This window comes from Pagrus pagrus, assembly GCF_965226575.1.
Source record: "Pagrus pagrus genome assembly, chromosome: 8".
NCBI lineage: Eukaryota > Metazoa > Chordata > Actinopteri > Spariformes > Sparidae > Pagrus > Pagrus pagrus.
Genome location: NC_140192.1, coordinates 23,959,779 through 23,981,887, shown reverse-complemented (window position 1 = coordinate 23,981,887; position 22,109 = coordinate 23,959,779). Strand labels below are relative to the sequence as shown.

At 41.9% G+C, this 22,109-nt stretch overlaps 1 protein-coding gene across 3 annotated transcripts in view; it reads left to right on the top strand.

The window, feature by feature from the left end:
- adgrv1 (adhesion G protein-coupled receptor V1) overlaps positions 1–22,109 on the top strand; it is a 122,210-nt gene that overhangs the window by 47,811 nt on the left and 52,290 nt on the right. For all 3 annotated transcript variants that reach the window (XM_084360536.1, XM_084360535.1, XM_084360537.1), the window contains 37 exons: positions 59–323; positions 991–1,113; positions 1,228–1,450; positions 1,567–1,771; positions 1,946–2,092; positions 2,200–2,455; positions 2,909–3,111; positions 4,120–4,296; positions 4,455–4,637; positions 4,778–4,957; positions 5,093–5,257; positions 5,377–5,497; positions 5,621–5,744; positions 5,852–5,990; positions 6,132–6,317; positions 6,436–6,671; positions 7,169–7,317; positions 7,409–7,607; positions 7,726–7,945; positions 8,027–8,266; positions 8,555–8,704; positions 8,823–9,043; positions 9,148–9,427; positions 9,529–9,672; positions 10,328–10,499; positions 10,852–10,990; positions 11,267–11,835; positions 11,922–12,185; positions 12,601–12,718; positions 12,834–13,005; positions 13,190–13,432; positions 15,058–15,465; positions 16,276–16,448; positions 16,575–16,821; positions 16,989–17,128; positions 17,856–18,016; positions 18,214–18,314. In XM_084360536.1, coding sequence (XP_084216662.1) covers positions 59–323; positions 991–1,113; positions 1,228–1,450; positions 1,567–1,771; positions 1,946–2,092; positions 2,200–2,455; positions 2,909–3,111; positions 4,120–4,296; positions 4,455–4,637; positions 4,778–4,957; positions 5,093–5,257; positions 5,377–5,497; positions 5,621–5,744; positions 5,852–5,990; positions 6,132–6,317; positions 6,436–6,671; positions 7,169–7,317; positions 7,409–7,607; positions 7,726–7,945; positions 8,027–8,266; positions 8,555–8,704; positions 8,823–9,043; positions 9,148–9,427; positions 9,529–9,672; positions 10,328–10,499; positions 10,852–10,990; positions 11,267–11,835; positions 11,922–12,185; positions 12,601–12,718; positions 12,834–13,005; positions 13,190–13,432; positions 15,058–15,465; positions 16,276–16,448; positions 16,575–16,821; positions 16,989–17,128; positions 17,856–18,016; positions 18,214–18,314 — 7,443 coding nt within the window. The remainder of the gene's footprint in view (positions 1–58; positions 324–990; positions 1,114–1,227; positions 1,451–1,566; positions 1,772–1,945; positions 2,093–2,199; positions 2,456–2,908; positions 3,112–4,119; positions 4,297–4,454; positions 4,638–4,777; positions 4,958–5,092; positions 5,258–5,376; positions 5,498–5,620; positions 5,745–5,851; positions 5,991–6,131; positions 6,318–6,435; positions 6,672–7,168; positions 7,318–7,408; positions 7,608–7,725; positions 7,946–8,026; positions 8,267–8,554; positions 8,705–8,822; positions 9,044–9,147; positions 9,428–9,528; positions 9,673–10,327; positions 10,500–10,851; positions 10,991–11,266; positions 11,836–11,921; positions 12,186–12,600; positions 12,719–12,833; positions 13,006–13,189; positions 13,433–15,057; positions 15,466–16,275; positions 16,449–16,574; positions 16,822–16,988; positions 17,129–17,855; positions 18,017–18,213; positions 18,315–22,109) is intronic.

Here is a 22,109-nt window from a genome sequence, read left to right as displayed (position 1 = left end):
TAGAGAAACCTTATGTGCCTGAACTCAAGTTCTGTTATTTATTTGTTTCATGCTGCAGATTTTTGTTTGGACTGGAGGCTCCTTCACCCTCCACCAGACTCTTGACTTCGAACAGGAGATCCTCAGTGTGACTCCATTCACTCATGCAGCTGTTCCCTACCTGTTGGTGTGCATAGACAGACAGACTGTCAGCTGCCTCCTGCTGCAATGGACCAATGGAAGATTTCAGAACCCACAGCCTCTCCAAGTCTCTGGCAGAGCCATTCAGGTGGAAACAATCAACACAAGGGCAGAGGACACTATCCTGTTGGTTGTTATTGAAGGTGATCTGTCTTGCTTTTGTGTCATATAGCATTAATAAATGTTGTTATGTTTATCTTGCACATTAACTATAATAATAACTTCTCTACTATCAATGTTTTTGTATTTGAATATAAGTGAACTGTGGTGAAGAGATTACATATATAAAAACAGCCTAGAATGGTAGGCAAGTGCACTTAGTCTGTGGTACAGCATGTTAAGAGGATGGTTGTGTTTTGCAATAATAAGATGCCATTTTTATGTGGCTGTACTTTGTAGTGGATTTTTCAGTGGTTAGATGTTGGTTGGGATAGTACAAACAAATTGGTGATACTTAAGAAGGCACACAGAAAGAATGTGTCTGTTACAGAAAAAACAGCCTTGTTATGTGGTCAAAATTCACAATGTAAGCCAGATCATGTATTTATACTATGCTCCGTATATTTTGATGAGACATAATCTCTCTGAGTCTGCAAAAGTGGTGAGTTTTCTTGGTTCAGACCTGCTATGGGTTTACGGGAAAAGCCTCAGTGTGGAGCAGAGCAGAGCCGCTGAGGGATTCAGAGGTTGTAATTTGTCCGTCTTGGGTGTGTCAGTAAGACCAGTCCTTACTTTACATAAACATGCCACTGTAGCGTGAAAGATCCTTCATCTGTGTGTGTTTCTGTGCATTCCTGCATCTTTCTCCAGGTCTCTCTCCATCCTGTGAGGTGTTACAGTGGAGCTCAGGACAGTCTTCACCACAGCTTTATCAGTCCATTCCTCACCCAGGCCTCACCTCTATTCACCCCTTCACTGCTCCTTCTGGGATCAGTAAGCACACACTTCATGAATTGCATTATTTGTGAAGAAAGCTTTTATCTAGTTCTGTTTGTCAGTGTTAGAATAACATACTGTGACAATACTGAATCTTTTTCTTCCTCATAGCTTATGTTGTGCTCACTGGAAGAAATGGTTCATCACTCTACTCCTGGAGGTCTGATGTCAACCTGCTCGCCATGATCCTCAGGGCCCCTCCAGCCATTAGCTTCTTTTCCCTCATGATCCCGTCCCTGAACACCACCAAGACCCTGTTGGCTTCTTCTGAGGAGAATAGCTCCACTGTTTATGAATTCACTTCTGTCTCCAATCAGTCTGATTTCATACCCAGGTACCAGAATTGTTTCTATAACTGAGAGAAAGACAAGCTCAGAAAGCAAGTCCTGCCTGAGGAGAAATATTAAACAAATAAATAAAGCATGTTGTGTCTTTTTTTCTTCCATTCAGTTTTGGGGAGTTGCACTTTGCTCCTGGTGACAGCGAGCTTGAGATTGCAGTGAACATCATAGATGATGACATCCCTGAGGAGCAGGAGCACTTCCAGGTCAGCCTGAAGAATCCAAAGGGCGGGGCTGAGATTGGATTCGGTGGTCAGGTGACTGTCATTGTCCCAACCAACGATGATGCCCATGGAGTCATCGGCTTTGCTCAGGTAAGCAGATAAACCTTTTGATATTAGACAGCTTATGCATTTGTCCATCATGTTAAGTATTCATCGTGTTTCAGCCATTGTGTTTTGGACCATATCAGAATAATTTCAGGGGTGTTTTCTCACCATTACCTCAAAATTGTAATACCAAAATATATTGTCACTGCCTCTCTGCAGAATTCTCTATCTGTTGAGGTAGAGGAGTTGGAGCAAAATAATCAAATTTCTCTCGGTGTGGAGAGGAAAAGAGGGACGTTTGGCCGACTGACTGTTCACTGGGCTGCCAATGGCAGTCTGGCAGACATTTACCCCACTTCAGGAGTGGTGAGTAAACCTTGCACGCACATTCCTGTATGTATTGACAACATGTTTTAAAATTAATGCTTAGCAAAATAAACAATGGCAAAATTATGATTTGTGTCATACCATAGGTAACATTTTCAGAGGGCCAGTCAGTGGCCATCATCTCACTGACCGTGATAGCAGATGGTGTTCCAGAGCTGAGGGAGAGTGTCACAGTCACCCTCATGGATGTCACCACTGTGGGGCTGCAGGACCTACGACAGGCTGCAGTAATTGACAAGCAGCGGGCACAGGCTTTTCTCACCATCCTACCAAATGGTTCTCCCTATGGGGTGATTGGATGGCATCTGGACTCCCAGTTTACACTCACACAAGAACCAGAGAGTAAGAATTTCTGTTGCGAGAAATGACTAAATAAGTGGTGGTTTGTCAGAAAATTTGTTTTTTTCTAGATTACAGTGCAGAGGAGTCTTATATACATCTCTCAGTTCCAGAAACAGTTGCTGTAAATTTAGCTGGTTGCTTAATACAAGTCATTCTTTTTCTGGGATGAGGTTTCTTAAGGAGCTGTTATAGTAATCGCACTTTGCGATTTACTGTAAAGGAGATCTGCAGTGATTTTCAGGATGTGAAGTAATTTAGGATTTGTCTTAATCTGTCCATTGGAGGCCAGCCCAGTGTGTCAGAGAAATCTGACTAGTAGAGCAACGTACCTAAACACTGACCATAGAATGTTCTTTTACTAAACTGATAGATATTTTTACCAATTCAGCTTGTTATTGCCATCGTATATTTTACCATTGGCTTATGTAACCTCCCTTTTCTTTCAACTTGCAGGGGTTCCCGTCAATGTGACTCTGTCTATAGTGAGGGAGCAGGGCTCTTCAGGTGAGGTGGAAATTCATTTCCAGACCAGGCCGGCCCTGTACCAGCCCTCATCCAACCAGGCCACTGCAGGACAGGACTACACCCCCAAAGACAACACCATCATTATGATAAATGGTGCTACTGTGGCTCTTGTCACTGTCACAATCCTACCGGTAGGGAATGTGTGGAGTAGTAGAGAAGTTAATTGAATCTATGTCAATAAAAAATAATATATCAGGAAAAAGACTAATATGTATACTAATATAAGAGTTCATGTTTTCTAATAAACATGTAAAACCAAGTATAAAGAAAGAGTGTGAGCAGTAGAAGTATGAATCCCCCATGAAAATTTCTCAGGCGCAATTTTTCTGCCTATTTCTCATCTTACACCTCCCACACTTACGCCCATTCAAACTGGTTATGCACCTGTTGCTTGTCTTCAGGAGAAAAACATACACACTGGAATCAGTCCTGTGACTGTCCAAAGATTAGCCTTGAAATAAATTCAACAATGCCCCCCCTTGTCTCCTCAAGGGGTGTTACAATTTCGGTTCTAAAATCGAAAATCGATTCAAATGAGCTTTCAGTTTCGATCATGGAAATCAAAAGCACGATCAGCAATTCTCCCATCCCCCCCCCCCCATCCCTGCCTACACACACGCCTCCAAAGGGAGTGAAAAGAGAACACAGCTAGCTTACCGGTAGCCTGAAGCTGCACACTTATCCTGTGTGATTGAAGACGATCAACTGACTGATGGCAATGATAACTCCAAAAGCTTTGATAGTATAACAATTACATAACCCTCAGTGCTGAAAAGAAAAAGGTTTAATTGTAAATAGAATTGAATCATGACCATAAAATCAAAATCAATTTGAATCCTCCTGTTCCATTCATCCATAAAATATCCTTTCTTTTGCTTTTTCTCTATGTTTTTCTCACCCTTGCAGATATATAAGTGGGCCTGTAGTGATCATTTTAGGGGCTTGTGAAAATGTTTTAATAAAGTATAAATCTTGCAAAATTCTAGATGTGTTGCTGTTACTACATTTAACAGCACTTATAATCATAGGAATACATTTTGTGAAATCACTTCAACAATCAATAAAATCATGACTGTGTTTGTAAGATAGAGACGTGAGTTTTTCCATTTCCCAGTGTACATGTACATGTGTTTTCTCAGGATGACATCCCAGAGCTGGCGGAGAGTTTCCTGGTAAATATCACCAGTGTGGAGCTGGTTAGAGGGGCAGTGGGGGCAGGGCAGCCCAGTGTGGCAAGGCCTGGTATGGAGGTAGCAGAGGTCACCATCCAGGAGAATGATGACCCTCGAGGGATTCTGCAGTTCAACGTCTCTGAGGTGAGTACGGGGTCATGTCACTGACACAGACATGAACATGGTAGACTTCCCAACTGATGCAATAGTGACAAAAGATTAAATGTACCTATTATACTATATATTTAATTAATAATAATATTCAACCCTAAATACGCATTATTTCTTAATATCTTGTCCAGGATATCAGTGGAATCGTGCTGGCATATGAGATACCACCACCAGACAACATCCTCCATCTGTCAGTGGTGCGACTTGCTGGTACAACTGGAAGACTGGTCCTCTACTGGGATGCTGAGCCGATCACTGCTGATCTTAATGATTTCAGCCCCACATCTGGGAACATCACGTTTCAAGATGGACAGGTAAATGGAAAAATTACCTTTATTTGAACTGAACCTTGCCTTCAATTTCACATTAAACCATGACCTGAGTCTTTCCACATATACATTTTTGCAAACAGCTTCCAGGGTGTTAGCTTGTGTTTCCTCACCCTCATTTTTAGAGAGAAGCCATGATTGCAGTCACCATCTTGGATGATGAACGGGTGGAGACATCCGAGACTTTCAGAGTGAATTTATTGCGTGTGATTGGTGGTGCTCGACTGGGAGACTTGACCTCTGTAACTATCAGCATTCCGCCAAACGACTCACCTCTTGGACGATTTGGATTTCAGGAACTGGAGGTAGGTCTAAATTACTTATACTTAGGGACACTTTCTGCATCAACAGATTTGTGAAACCCTCATCTGAAATCCTTCATACAGTATATCACAGCAATCCCTAACTTATCTATATCTCCTTAATCTTTCCCCTTTTAGTTTACTATCAGTGAGCCAGAGTTTGTGGATGATCCTGCTGCAGTGGCAACACTATCAGTGCTACGTAGTGAAGGAGGCGAGGGAGCAGTGACCCTGGGATGGCAGCTAGAAGACGAGGCTGCAGATGACCTCTCACCTTTGAATGGAACTCTTGTCTTCACTGAGGTACATTAAGAAAGAGATGGTGTCACTGTACCACCACATATACTGTGCAATCCTGACCTTTTATCTTTATGTACTGCAAGTTTTGTCATGAAATATGCTATACTTTTCACACTTTCCAGACTGAGTCGATGAAGACGTTTGTGGTCAGAGCTATCACTGACACTGTACTGGAAGGAGATGAGCATTTCACTGTCCGGCTGTTTCCTGCTGCGAGCGGTGCTGTCATCGACCCCTTAAATGGTCAGTATTTATGAAAGAAGAAGAAATGAACAGTATTTTCAGCATTGTCTTTCATGGATGCAATAATCATATCCATCTGTCCTCTCTGTCTTTACTACCCTCGTCTGTCTTGTAATCCTCCAGGCATGGCCTCCATCACTATCAGGGCAGATAAGGCTGCCCTGGGGATTATTGGAATAGCAGAGTCTTCCAGGAAGATCCTCATTGGAGAACCCCAGGGAGATTACAATGGTAGTGCCGTGGTCAGGTGAGATTAATACACTTATATACAAAAATATACAAAACTTATACATTTAACTGTCTGGATTTATTAGTTGAGAATTTAATGTCAAAATCCTTGTGTTTATCCCCCAGCCTTGTGCGAGGACCGGGTGTGTTTGGAGAGGTCCAGGTATACTGGAATATCACTCCTGCTGTGGTTTCTGAGTTTGAAGCCATCTCTGGCACTGTGACCATGAGAGACAGACAGTCTGTTGCCACCATTTTGCTGAAGGTACTGCGTAATATAGATTGTAGAGTTCACTAAAAAATCTAGATTGCAGAATACATATGTGCAGACCAAATTGCTTGACGATAATGTCTCTTGGTGTGCTTTGTATTAAAATTCCCTTGTCATATCCATCCTTAACTCCAGGCCCTGGATGATGAACTCCCCGAAGAGCACCTTGAGTACCAGCTTACACTGACCTCCGCCACTTCTGGACTGGAAATCAGTCCCATGGCCAAGCATGCCAGGATTATTATGGCAGCCAGTGACAACCCATACGGCCTGTTCTCCCTCACCCAACACCAGATCATGGCGACCGAGGAGGAGGGAATGGTGAGGTCAACAACATGGGGCTGATACGTTTAAAGATCTGCTCATAATCCTGAGTAGGATCATTAACAGATGAGGTTGTGAATACGGAGTCAACTGTCATGTTCTTTCTTTATTGCAGGTCAATGTGACAGTCAATCGCTCCTTAGGAAGTCTGGGCAGTGTGTGGGTGACCTACCAGACCTCAGGCCACACAGCAGTCAGTGGAGAGGACTTTGCTTCAGCTTCAGGGCGTCTTCTCTTTACCCCAGGCCAGACCTCACAACAAGTCACACTGCATATCCAGGATGACAATCTTCCAGAGGGGCCTGAGATGTTCTTCCTCAACATCACTGAAGTGGAGCTAGTCAATGTCAGGTAAAGTAACTCGATATGGTGGAACAGATTAAAAACTTTGTTGGTTGAAAGCTGAATTTTAGCTTCTGCAGGTAGTGAGTGTTATTGCTCAAAAAGGCTGTTGCAAATGGCGCTGGAGTGGAGTATGTAGCTAATTTCCTGCACAATCACAGCGGTAATAATGTGCCGAATATCACATATTTGTTGATCTTAGTAAGCTATAACTTTTTTATCTTGTAAGACATGCTGTATTTGTTTCTGAAGCAGGATCTATTAGAAATATATTGTGTATTTGTTTCATTAGTATGTTTTGTATTACATGTACATTAGTTTATTAATTATGTTTTGTATTTGTAAACCACATAGTTTGTTAGTGAATCGTAGGACATGTTTGTTTTTTGTAGGAAATTTGCTCCATACTGGAGGATTGTAGTAATTCATAATATACAGTAGACAGCGCAGAGCCTTAAGGATTCCTGTCATTGACTCTTCATTCTGTGTCCCCCTCTGGTGGTCAGTGGTGTGGACTACACCGTGATGGAGTCAGGTCTCCAGCAGGACCAGCCTCCAGCTATAGGTAACATCTCTACTCTTGCTGTGGTCATACTAAAGAGTGACAATGCTGAAGGTATCTTGGAGTTCAGGCAGGACTATTCTAACATCACAGGTAAGAGTCAAAACAGAGGCAATTTGATACAGAGAAGATATTAAAAAATTATCTGCTACATGTAAACATTTCTTTGCTTTCTGTGTTTCAGTTGAGGAGGATGTGGGCTCAGTGTTGATCCCAGTGGTGAGGAGAGTGGGCTCATATGGACTGGTCTCAGCTCAGTTCATTTCCAGAGGTCTGGGTGCAACCCCTGACCTCGACTACATTCTGAATAATGGCTCAGTGATGTTTGTCCATGGCCAGAATACCAGCCACATCAATATCACTATTGTAGATGACCTAGACAGGTGAGAGGAGAAACAATAAGCTCTGAGTTGAAGTGTAGAGAAAAAAAACATGAATTTAAGACTATAATGAGTGAAGATGTTATTAATTCCAATTTAACACTAAAATTATCTCCCCCAGCGAATATGCAGAGATCTTTGAGGTCCTACTTGTTGGAGCTACAGGGGGAGCAGTTCTAGGCTCTCAACGTGTTGCCAGGGTAACCATCGCCAAAAGTGACTCTCTGAGTGGAGTGGTCCGTTTCCTCAATGAGAGCCTAATCACTCTGGTCAACCCTAACTCCACTCTCAAGCTCAATCTTGTTTTGGAGAGAGCAGGGGGCCTCGTGGGTGATGCAACAGTAAGAGAAACAACACCTTCTGCCAGTAAAGAAAGTTTTTCTTCATGCACGTCAGCTAATTCAAACTGGTTTCACTTACAGGTTGCTTGGTTCATCCGTGGCCCTAACAGCAGAGACGTCCTTCCTCCGTCCAATACAGACATTAGAGAACCTGTGAACGGGTCATTCTTCTTCAGGGATGGAGAGGAGGGTACACGCTCGATAGAGCTGCGGATTCTCCCCCATGGGGAGGTGGAGGTGGAGGAGATGTTTGTAATAGAACTAAGCATAATGTCTGGAGAGTTGGATGTTGACCCTCAAGCTGGGTCCATAACACTGAAGGTACTTCATTGTATAATGCCTGCAAGTTTGAATCAGTTAAGACTGTTGAACAAGGACCACACAGTTTCTTATCCAAATTTGTTGTTCGTTTTGATTTATTTTCCTCAATTATGTTTTTTAATTGTGAACTCCAGGGAATATTAATTAACTGGTGTTTGTTTATTCATTTAGGGCTGGCTTTTATCTGTTTTCGCAAATTAACTCTTCACCTTTTATTCAGTGTAATGGGATGCAATCCTCAGCACCCTACTCACCCCTATTCTCTCCCAATGTGCTTTTCTCTCCCAGATAGAGAAGTTTGGTGACCCAAATGGTATAGTCCAGTTCACTGAGGATGCTCTTCAAGAGCGTGTCTACAATGAATCCACAGAAGCAGAGGGCCCATTTAACATTTCTCTGTCAATTACACGCAGAGAGGGTGTCATGGGTAACATCACGGTAATCCTACATCAATATACTGTACATTTGTAATTTATCAATCACATCCAGTATCAGTGATTATACTAGCTGAATTCTTTGTGTCCACTTTTAAACCATACTCTCTCTCACACCTCAGGTGCATTGGCAGATACAGAGTGACTCAGATATAGCAGGTGACTTCCTAGCCTTAGCTGGCTCAGTAATGATCCTGGAAGGCCAAAGAGTGGCAGAAATTTTCCTCAGCCTGATGCCCGATACAGTGCCAGAGCTGGAGGAGCTCTACACTGTCCGTCTCTCTGCTGTGGAGGGGGGTGCTACATTGGATGCCAACCCAAACCTCATCACAACGCGCATCAGGTTTGTTGTGATGGCTCTGTTAAACTCAATAACATGTATCAAATTTCAAGGAAAAAGTCTAAAATTGAATTATCTTGAGATTAATTGTCCTCTCTCAACCTTAGGGTGCTTGCCAATGATGAGCCCCACGGTGTCTTTTCCCTGAACCCTGAGCAGCAGTCTATAGTTGTAATAGGCGCAGGGTCTGAGGTAACCAGAGCACTGGTTATGAATGTGACCAGGCTGGCCGGGCTGTTTGGCAATGCCAGTGTGGGCTATAAGATTAGTGGAGGGATTGATGAAGTGATGGATATCGAGGAGATACTGGGAGGACGAGCTGAAGGAAGGCTGTTCATGAGAGAGGGAGAGACCTTCAGTTCTATCACTGTGCCAATAAGCAGCCGGGTGAGCAAAGACATAAGTTCAGGGAAATTAAGACTTGAAAAATGAAATAAAATACCCACCCATATAACATTTGTTTGTTTTGTCTGCTTTTCTCTTTGTAGGTGTTTTTGTCAGTTGGTGAGAGCTTTAAGGCAGAGCTAACTGATGTGAGACTAGTCAGTCCTGTCCTCGGCTCTCCTCCTCGTCTCCTTCATGAGGCCAGCGTTGCTACAGTGACTGTGCCTGAAGAAGCTGCCAGCTCAGAGGTGAGTTGTGGTTGTGTTTTTTTTTTTTGTTCTTTCATATATGATATATATGTAAGGTTGGGCCTCAGTGCTTTGCTTTAGGACATTTCATTAGGGTGTATGTTCCTTCTGGTGACTTGCTCATTGTGAAAGATCCCTTTCATTGAATGATGAAATTGCACTGATAGAAAATTAATCATTATACCTCAGTTTATTCAATTATTTCTCGACTGCCAGAGAACAGACGTGGACTTACTGCACTATATTCCTCTGATATGACTCTTCACAGACTTTAATATAATTTGAAATGTATGTAAAACCTTGATAACTGAGTTAGTGCTGAGTCCTTGACTGCTCTGTGAACACTCAAGTGTTTCTTGTCAAGCCTATTGAAAGGTCCATGTAACACACTAGGGCTAATACATTTAACTGGATGCTAACAATGACATTTAATGAACAGACCTTCTGTGTGTACGACATAAAGATACCTCATAATAAATGGCTTCCTTACTGCAGAATGCTCTAATATATAACTTTAATCCAATGAGAGCACAGTGCTGTAACATAATTATAAGAACCGATGCATTTATTTAGTTTTTTTTAACCTGTTTTAATGTTAAAGGAAGCAATAAGATAACAACATCATCGACTGTCTTCTCTCACATATGTTGTGCAGGTTGGATTTGCCTTCCTGGCACTTCAGGTTTCAAGTATAGAAACAGGAACATGTGAGGCAAAAGTGACAAGAACAGGCCTTTTTGGGGACATCAGGGTGCAGTGGACAGCTGGGTATCCTTCAGGACAGGCTCCACCTGGTCTTGGACTGGGAACTATCACCCCAAGCTCAGGTAAAACAGCCATAGAATTAATGATGTCTGAAGCTTTGTAGAATCACACACTGTCTCAAACCACTTTCATTATTTTTTTCAAATGATTTAATGTGAAGTAGTATAGAACAATAATAGTAGAACAATCAATGCTTTAATGCCTTGTTTGTTCCTATGTTAATCTTCTATCTTGTGCATGCCTTTCAGTATCCTCAAAGAAATATCAGGAATTTCCAAATTTGGGATCAATACAAGACATCTATCTATCTATATGCTTGGTGTCTGGTGTTCAGACTGATGCCAAACAATATCTTGGACTAATGATAGCTTGCAATATTAACTGCAGGTAATTTGCTCCTTTCTTCATATACAGGCTCACTGAAGATGGCCCATGGAGAGAGGACTAAAGACATATCGCTCACAGCTGTTGCCGATGCATCTGAGGCAGCTTCGTATGCTATACACCTCAGTGCTGCCACCTCCAGCAGTTCAGCCGGTACTGTCAAGCTCAGGTAATGGTTTCACAGTCGTCTGGAGTTGTAGGAATACAAACCTGGTACATGTTGCAGTTGTTAGTTTGGTGGCGTTTTTTATTTCTACAGATCATATATGTTCATGAAAAAACAACTTCTCTCAAACTCTTTCAGTGATTTCCTTTGCTAATTATGCTATAACACCCTAAGTGATGATATCCTAATGTTACTAATGTTATTTAAATAGCAAAAACAATTTGAATATTTAGTCTACGTCATATGTAGCCTCTCTCCGATGTCTGTCTTCCTGCTCAGGTCAGGATTTACTGTGGCAGAAGTGGAGCCATTGGGAATCTACCAGTTTGCCCCCGATTCCCGGAAGCTCGTCATTGCAGAGGACATCCAGACAATAACACTTTATGTTCAGAGACTCTACGGTTCTCGTAGCAACAGCACCCGCCTGTCCTATACAACAGTAGCAGGCAGTGCAGCAGCAGGAGAGGACTTTATTGCAGTGCCAGATGGCCGTTTGGTCTTTGACTCACCTCGCCAAACCAACACTTCCTTCCACCTTTCAATACTTGACGACTCTCTTTCAGAGGCTGATGAGTACTTTCACGTCAACCTTACAGATGTTCAAGTCCTTACTCCAGATTTAACTTGGGCAGAGTCCGCTCCTCGCCTCAACCGTCAGCACAGTGTGGCCAATGTCACCATCCTGGCCAGTGATGTGACCGGAGGAGTGCTGAGTATCGGACCTGAACTGGTCCAGATACCTGAGGACAGGGATGAGGAGACCCAGCAGGAGAGGAAGGTGGTTCTGAGGGTGCGCAGATCCGACAGTGCAGCTGGGGATGTGAGGGTTCGGGTCCAAGCATATGGAGGTTTGTGTTTGTTTTGCTGCACTGCTTTATTTCTCCATTGCAGCATTATATTGTAATATAATGTGTTGCTGTGGTTTTTTATCCAGATGGAAGTACAACACCTCCTCCATTCACTCTGGAACCTGTTGGGAACCTTGCAAAGGAGCAACAGGACTTCCGCTTGGAGTCCACTATAGTTTCCTTTCAGGCTGGTCAGAATGAGGCAGAAGTCATCCTCCTCATTTTGGATGACTCAGAGCCTGAGGGACAGGAAGTATTCTTCATTTACCTCAGTGATCCAGAGGGAGGTGCACAGATCACAGACAGTCCATACCAGGACTTTGGAGCTTTTACCAAGATCACTATCCTTGGTAAATAATGAGAAAAAGATCTTTGCTTGACTGTTATGCTCGGGTGTGTTCCAGCAATTAAAAGTTATGCAAAATATTTATTTTTCAGTATGCATTCTGGACTTAATCTTCTTCTACTGTATCACATTTATCATGGAGTGTCTTTAGGGCGAAGGTCTAATCAAATTGACTCACAGACATGTGTATGTCAGTGTTTTTCTTCAGTTTCCTAATGCCATTTAATTTGCATGAGGTCACTGCTACATTTGTCCCCAGCTGCTATTTCAGTCCTCACATAATCACTGCAGTAGTCAGCTTATTTGATTATTCTGCGTGTATGATCATTTACAAAAAAGAAAATTATTATAAGATTGTGACATTATGAGAAGATTAATCTGCATTGATTCTGTTTTATTCTTCCCTCTGTCCATACCAGGGAGTGACTTCCATAACGGTATTGTAGGGTTTAGCTTCAATTCCCTGATGGGCCAAGTTCTGGATGAGGATTCAGAGAACAGAACTGCTCTCCTCTTTCTTCAGAGACAGGAAAACAGGTTATAAAATAAGCTTTTGGTTAGAAATTGAGGTTGATAACAAATTGTGCCTGAAAAAGGTTCAATATTTGACTGCAACCAAGTTATTTAGTCTGCTCTTCTTTCTTTTGTTCAGAGCCTTTGAGGATTTGCAGGTGTTCTGGAGAGCTACCTTCAGCAAGGCAGCACTAACTCTTGTCAACAATGGAGTCAACCTAACCAGACAGCTGGTGCAGACCTCAGGAACTGCGCTGTGTAGGAGAGGAGAGATCATCTGTGCTCTCACTGTGGAGGTACAGGATGATGAGGTGAGAAAGAGGCAGTGGCCCCTGGTGAAAGCAGTGCTGCAGCATGTCTGTATCTGTCTGCCCTTGTAATCCGCTCAATCCTGCAGTATAAGGGTAGATCACAAATGAGGTAGAAGAATAATGTTTTTCTTTATCTGTGTATTCATAAGAAATGTAAAATAATCTTTTGTTTGTATTGTGGTAGGAACCAGAATTCCAGGCGTGGTTCTTGGTGGAGATTTATCAGGTGGGTGCTGGAGCTACCATCAATGAGACCACCCGGTTTGCCAACATCACCTTGGCAGAGAGCGACGATCCACAAGGCATCATTTACTTTGCTGTGGGCCATAGGCTGCCCATTGCCACTTTGATGACCACAAGGCTCAGTCTCCAAGTCTACAGACGAGCAAGCACAGCTTCAGTCATGTCTGTACAATACCGCACAGTGGTAAGAACAAACAGATAACAAGCAATGCAACAAAATTATTGTGCAAATGTTTGAAATAGTATTTGTAATCGGTTGAATTTAACACTGTTATTTGACTTATCTTTTGAAAGCACTTTTGTTTTTTTTAGCTTTGCCTTGTAGGTGTTGTAGGAAAACTCATATAAAGTCAAGGCCAACATGATTCCAACCATTCACCAGCTGAAATAAGATATTTCCTCAGTCGTAACACCTGAACAATGTTACTGTCTCTGTCTGACCAACACTGTCATTATTTGAACTAGTTAGAAAAACTTGATTACTTCATTATGTCATGCTCTGCGTATTGTATACTGTGAACTGTGAGCACTAATGTTGGGCTGTACTGCACATTGTGGTCCTTTTTGTCTCCCAGTTATTTTCTCATTTAACAATAATGGAAAATTACTGTTGAAGCAGGATGAAGGGCATTCGATGTTTGCTTGCTCTAAATTCTTCTTCAAAGTAGTAAAATTGAGTCATAGTTGATTTCTCTTAATGCAAAAATGCTAGAAAGATAAACACAAAACTACTTACTTTGCATAATATACTCCATACTTTACTTGCACAGGTATTTTTAGATTTTTTTTTTAACTAAATTGTATTTAGTCGTTATTTTTCTTCTGATGGAGGTCCCTTGAAGATATCAGTCTACCCTCAATCAGCTACACTGCTTGGATATGGATATATTAATAATGGTCACAGTTTATTGATGCTGATGATGACCAATGTTCCTTCCTCTCCAAACCTGTTTGATCTCATTACCAGCCCCATTTTCTCTGAGGCATTATGATTAAATATGTCTTTGCTACAGGCAGTTCAGGGGCATAGAGTATTCAGTGGTATTGTCACAAGGTTTGATGCGTAATAAAAGCCCTGTCCTTTTGATTACATCATGCTTTCATAACATGGTCAATTTCACTCATGTACTTGTAATATGTTTGTAATAATGTTGAAGTTTGGACTGTTGGTTGGACATAACTAACATTGTGAGAGTGGGCCCACTTTGGGTTCTGGGTAACTGTGATGATGATTCTCACTATTTTCTGAATTTTTACAAACCAAACAACCAATCAATTAATTAATAATCAGCAGATTAATCCATAATGAGTTGCATTAGTTGCAGTCCAATTCAGAATAGTTCAAAATGAGCTCCACCTCGACCAGCTATGTAAAATCCTGCTTTTCATTAATGTATGAGCCATAATAATCTCAAAGGGGACATTTTATTGCATTAAGTGCTTTTACTTTTAATACTTTTTGTACATTTTTCTAATTAAACTGAATTCATTTTACTGAAGTAACAATTTGAATGCAGGACTTTTACCAGAGTACCAGAGTATTTTGACACTGTGTATTTGTATTAGTACGACTAATTCACCAGTTCTGCTTTTGGAATGCAGACCACGTGGACGCTATTCACCAAATGAAAATTGGGCCTTTAATATTCTAGAGAAGTCGGATGCACAGATGTTTTTTTTTTATTTGTTCCAAGTTGCATGCTCATGTTAATGTTTTTACATTTTGTGGGTGTATTACATGTGTTGATGCAAAACAATGCTGGCTAACAAGACTCCATCCAACACAAATCATTTCTGTTGTTCCTCTAGGAGCTCCCCAGAGAGGAGTTGGTGGGTCCCACCATAATCTGGCCTGCTAAAGCAGGCATGGACTTTCCTAAACAGGAGGGTAGGCTTACCTTTGATGTGGGCCACCGTAATACATCACTGGACATTATCCTCACACCTGACCTCAGTTCATCGCTTCCCACACCGAAGCGCTTCCAGGTGGAGCTCTACAATGCAACAGGGGGAGCCAGAGTGCACCCTCAGTTTGGGCTGGCTAATGTGACTCTGGTGTCAAATGCAGCAAGTGAAGCTGTGTGGGGCTTACTGGACCAATTACATCAGCCTCTTGACACAACTATATTGAACCAGGTGCTGCAAGGACTCATTAATAAAGTCGATAAACCTCTAAGTCGTGAGCAGATGGCAGCAGTGCTCGAGGCCCTAGGGAAGGTAAGAGGGTTGAGAACAAAAAGATTTGTCTGCAGACTAATACCAAAACCTTATTTTAATTACATTCCTTCTAATTGAACACGGAAGAGCAGATAAAATTGTTAATTTTAGTTTTTCTGGTAATTGAACTTATTACTCTGAAACAACTAATTTTCTCCAAAGAATTATCATATTGTCCATATGAACATATTTGGTGATACATATATTTGACTTTTCCCAGCTGTTTGTTCAAATAAACTGATTTGTGTTTAATTTTTTATAAATGATTGTATAATGAGTCAGTAATGAGGGACCTGCTACTGCATGATTTGATTTTTTCACCACTTAAAGCTTTTAAGCCATTGTAGTCCTCTGTGTCAGACAGATCTACACTAAAGGGCACGCATCACCAGTACTTCACTACTCCAACAAATCTAAGGAGCAGTTTGTCATCTGAAAAGGTCTCAGTTGTCACTGCTTGAGAGCTGCTATCGCTGTGCTGCTCTGATGTAAAAGTACATACAGTATTGCACTTCCTCAGCCTCCAGACAAGCGGAGACTTGACTGTAATTTAACAAGATGGAGTGTGCAGGGACAGAAGAGAGAGCGGAGACAGCAGAAAAGAGTTACACAGCATGAGGATACGTGGGAGCATATAGAGAGAAGCGAACAAGGCAGTGTAGAGCACTGCAGATTACAAATACGGATATCAGCGAGATAAACTTTCAAACTCTACTAGAGCAGACTGTTTCCTAGAGCATACTTGCTTGACTAATACAGAAAAAAATCTTCATTCTCTCTCCCTGTGTATCTCTTTTTCGTCTGAGCCAGGTGCTTGCAGAGGCAGAGAGGACTACCTTACAGGAAAGCAGCAGCAATCTGACCTATGACCTGCTGTGTGCCTTGGCCAATCCCAGTAGAGTCGACACCAGAGGCCTTAGCCATCTTGCTGAGGTGGCTGAGCGATTTGCATTCAGCCTCCTCACACACAGTCAATGTGAGATGTAAGTATCAATTCTCAAAAAGGAAACATTGTACGATATTGAGCATGTTGGATACAACCTCTCCATACATATTCCTTCAGAACATTGTTTTTTTAATTTCTTTTTCTTTTCGTTTAATTTCTCCAGAAGGGCTACTGTCCTGGAAACATGTCCGTATATGACCATTTCTGCCTTCCAGTGGTACCCCACACAGATCAATGGACATAGATTCAGAGGCCGCAACGCAGACTTCTTCCAGCTCCCAGATACTCTGCTGGCAGTACCAGCAACCTCCACTGCTGACTGTGGCAACCTCAGCCGCATTCAGCTAACAGAGTTTAGAACTGAACACTGGTTTCTCGCCAATGATACAATCACTGCTCTCAATGGGAAGGTAGGGAACCACTGAGATAATTAGACTGCATATTTGCCTCCAAGTGGGTAATTGTGTTTGATTAAAAACAGCAGGTGGCAGTATTACTCCAATGTAAACTAGCCATTATTTTTTGTAGCTCACTCCACAGCTGAACTCCTCTCTTCTTCTGTTTATATCTACTTTAGGTATTCTCAGCCAGCCTCAAAAACAGAGTGTCACGACCCCTAGAAGATGGTAATGAGGTGGTGTATCGTATCCACAGCCCTGGTCAGCAAGTTAAACCGGGCCGGTCTATGTGCCTTCTCTGGAACCAGACCACTGCAAGGTAATATACCACAGATGCACCTGTTCTAATACATGCTAAGCTTAAAGCAGCCAGTTTACACTCAATGTTTCTATTCTCGATAATACAGCCATGATCACTTCAAGATTACCTGGTAATATCAGCAGCATGGGTTTAGTCTTGTTTATGCCTACTGAAACCTTTTTTATCTCTTAATTAACTCGTTTACAGCCTCTCTCTGATACCATACATATAAGTACACACAGTTTTCCAAGTAAAGGGCAAAAGACCAAGTAAGGCCTCTCTGTGGCCACAGGGCAAGTTACATCTCTCCTATGTTTCCTATCTGAACATTCAGTCCACCACACTCTGAATCCTCCCACTTGGAGTCAGTTTGTTGAGGACATTCCTGGGGCGTGGAATGGGACTTGGCTAGAACACACTGTTACGAGTTAAGAATTGGCTGGAACAGCCACTTGGACAATGTGCCCTCGGAAACAAAAGGTTGAGATGGAGGGTAAAAAGAGCGGAAAAGTCACTGTCAGGGAAAGGTCAATGTTGCTGCATGATTTTCTTGTTGTGCTTGTTGTTCTTGTGTGATACTTTTGCAACCAAATCCAGCATAAACATGATAATAATGTTTGGGTATGTTGCACAGCCTCTTTGAATGCTAAAGGTCATGGTGACAACAGATAACGGTGACACCTGAGAGCAAATTGGACATGATGATACATCCTCTCCTCTCCTCTCCTCTCCTCTCCTCCTCTAGCTGGTCATCAGATGGTCGATACTGCAGGGTTGTGAAAGAGAGTGGGAACTATGTGGAATGTGCCTGCTCCCACTTGTCTATCTACACAGCCTACGCAGAATTTGCCACTCTTGCATCCTACAACGAAGCCTTCTATGCCTCGGGATTTATCTGCATCTCAGGTATCAAACACACACCCTCTACTGTATGTCTTCTCTTCTTGCCCACTACCTACCTGCCTTTTCTTCGGCTTTCTTTTTCTTTGGAGTTTGATCTTCCACATTCCTCCCACATTGCTATAAAAAGCCACCGCTGATATGTTATATAAATAATTTATTGATTAATCATTAAAATTGGTTCTCTCTGTCTCCATCCTCAGGCTTTGCATTGGCAATTATATCCCACGTGCTGTGTTCCCGTTTCCCCATGTTTGCTGCCAAACTGCTCACTCACATGATGCTGAGCTGCCTTGGAACCCAGGTAATGCAGTTCCTCTGCTCAGATCTTGTGCAGTAGCACAGTGCTTTACTATAAAGGTCACATTGAGCACTCACGGTTCAAAGAATTATGAAGGCTGAGACCTTCATATTCCCACACCATCTGGATTAGTTTCTTTGGCATTTCCATCCATTTGTATCTACACATTTTCTATACAGCCTTTAATGTAGATGGATTTGCCCAAATTGTTTTAGAGGCATTCATCTCTCATCTCTCTGTGCTGTATGGATCAGTAGCTCACAAGCATTAACACAGCTGTAATGCTGTAATGTAATGCAACATGCACCTTCACTTTCATCAAATACTGACAGAAAACACACTGATTCGTGCACCCATTTATATAAAAATAAATTGAAATGTGCACACACTCATACTCACTCTCTCTCACACACACACACACACACACACACACATGTGCTGCCAACCCTTCTCACTAGCCTCTAGACATGTCACAGGTATTTTCTTGGAAATGTGCATAGGCGTGAACACACATCATCGAATGTCATTGGTTGCGCAGCTTGCGGGCCGACGCGTCCTGACAACACAACCATGCCCCCCGCACCATCGCCCATTAAAAACGCAAGCTGTCACATAAGCAATGAGCGAGATAGATATGCGGCTGCAGGTCATTCTCTCAGCTGGTCCCACTCATGTCTGTGTGTGTACGTGTGCGTGTGTGTGTGCGTGAGCGAGTGCGGGACTGGTAATTTTCCACTGGTCCCCCGTCTCTTTGGTTGACAAACACGAGCCCCTACTAAAGCAGACTGTCGTTGGGGGCTAACACCTTGGGCTGGACCTGTTTATGGCCCAGGCAGAGCCCCTGAACCTAAAAGGGTTTTGGATGGAAAATTCCGTCCTGTTCGGATTCCTTGTTGGTACTGTACTGCACGTAAGGCCCTCTTCCTTGGATGCGCACATGTCTGAGATTGTGCTATAGTTTATAAAATACGTGTTGGTGTGAGTGTGTTTCTGTGCCCTTCTACTCACGGCCACTCGATGAAGGCCTGCTTGAATCACTGACTGAAGGCCTAACTGAATGGGCTGGTCGTGAGATGTACCCTCTAGATGGTATTTTGGTACTGCTGGGAATACTATGGAAGTAATAGTGGGCACACAGTACAGGATGTGCTGAATTTAAACGGACCAATTGACGTCATTCTTTTCACTTGAGTATGCACTTTATCTTAGATCCGAAGCAGATTGAGAGAAACAGAAAAAACACAACTTCCCTTATATATAAACACATGAGTTGCATGATGTTTTTGCTTCTCTGCCCAGTATTCTGGCTGCCAACAACATAAGTAGGCCAATCAAGAACACTACATGTACCTTCCTGACTGGCTCGCCCTTCATTGTTATAACATGCATGTATAAGGTGTGTGTGCAGTGGACTTAATTCTAAAATGCGATAAATTGTCCTTCGGTTCAGTGTTTCAATGCTAGAGAAAATCACCCGCCTCGCACCTGAAACTGTTCATCCCATATCGGATGTTTTAACAGGGAGGAGATATATTTTATAAAAACTAACATGAAATCACTCTAATAACATTTATGAAACAAAAAGTTGTTTCTCGCAGTGTTCCTGACAGGTTCTGCCTATTTTGTGTTCCCTTGTGGTTAAGTACAAGTATTTAAGTAACGTATGCAACTAAGTAATATCATCACACCAAAACTAATTTGCTGGAGGCAATCTGTATTCTATTAAACTGAAGCCCAGCTGAGCCAATGGATTCAGAGGCTTAAGGATAAGTAAACGCATTAACTATCCAGTCTCTCTTCAGGAAAATATCATGTCATATAGGTAGACAATGAAAGCAAAACACATAAATATATACATTTATCTCTATAGTGATCTATAGAGATAAACGTATATATATATATATATGTGTGTTTTGATGTGAAGTAAAGGGTTGTGGTGTAACAAGTAATGATGACATGTAAGGCTTTGAAGTCCTCGCTGAATGATGACTGATACATAATTGAGTTTTGAAAATTGTAGACGAACATTTAGAGTAAGAGCAAATTCCTCGAGTAGGCCTCTCAGACAGCAGAAACAAAAAACACAAAAGAAATAAAACCTTCCACGTGTTGTAGAATACACACAGTACATTTCAGTACAGTACAGTTTGTGCCAGTACTGTTCTTGTAAGATTAAGTTGACAGACTGTAGATGCTGAATTTATAAAATGGATTCTATTTGAATTGAAACTGTTTTGAGATGCTTAAATTGAGAAAAGAATATTTTTTTACCTTACATTTTTAGTGTAGGTTGCAATAATACATGTAATTTGTATTCAGTAACTGACTTCACTCAAAGCAATGGGACCCAACCTTGATTAAGTCTATATCTTTAAGGATTTATCTGCATCCTCAGCTGTAACTGTTGTATTAGTCTATGGTGGGCATTGTGATCAAGTGATCAGGGTTAAATTTCTGTATTAAGGAGGCCAAAGATCTTGCAACTTTGATAGATGAGACAGAAACGTCTCCTGAACTTGTGGGTCGCAGCCTTGCTCGTGCCTCACCATTGATTTGAACTGTCAGGTCCAGCTCCAACCACCTCTGACAGAGAGGGCTCTCCATCTGTGGTGGCTGGGCTGTAATTAGTCACTGACGCTGCCCTCTGTGGGGAGAAAATTAAAGCTGCGCGTTGATTTATTTCTCTCTGCAACAGCTACAGTCAGCTAGAGAGAACTAGAATAAAATCCCATCCCTCAGTGAGAATCTGAGAGCTGATAGCAAGTGGAGAAAGTGGAGGCTTGTGGTTCAATTTATATAGTTTTTAATTGTTTTACTGTCTCAGTATCTTGACTGCCATCCTTTTGACATTTGTAGTTTTGAGTTAGAAAATGTTACACCATTAGTATTAGTAATAGTTTTTAAAGAAAGGAAGGCAGCAAGAGTATGAGTACAAGCAAGAGAGTAAGTCGCTTGTTGCTTTGCTTGTTCTCTACAAAGCTCCATCTCCTGCTAGGTATTACATAATTTGACATCCTGGGATTTCCTTCTCTTGTCAAAAAATAAATTACAAGACAAAGAGCCACCTTAACAATAGCTCTATTGTCAGGGACCCACTGATAGAAGGTCACAGAAGTGTGAGGGGCATGTTTTGTCTCATCTTCAATGTTCCTTGGCAACGGTGGCAGTATCATCAAAAAATGAAAAACAATGAATTATGTTCTCACATCACTTGGTAGGGCCACATAGCATATGACAAGTTAGTCATTTTAGTTCCATCACAACTGTTTCCTTAACTTTTGATGTCAACATGACGTGAGTGTTTAGCTCAGTCCATCAAATTTCTTTAAATAGCTAGTGCAGCATAGTTTCAAAAAAAGTTGGGACAAAATTAAACTAAAAACACAATGCAATTATTCTCAAACAAACTGTGTTAACCGACAACAGTTTCAGGAAGTGTTCCCAAGCCCATGTAGTGATATCCTTTATACAATCATGTTTTCACAAAGTGGTTGAGGATGCCCCTTTCATACCCAAAAATCAAGAAAGTTGAGGTAAAACATGAAATATGATGAATGATCATGTTCTGTTTTATACATGGTATACACAGTGCCCAAGATAACTTTAGATAGGTATTTCAGACACAGAAGCATGTATAAACCTGATCTAGTTTTAGCATCAAGACACCCACAGGGCGACAGAGAGCGCCCCCTGACATTGATATAGATGTCAGACCTCCTACTGAGAGGTATAATGATTTGTCCCTTCCACCACCTCACAAGTCCTCTCACTGTGAACGACTGCTGCTTTTTGTGTGTG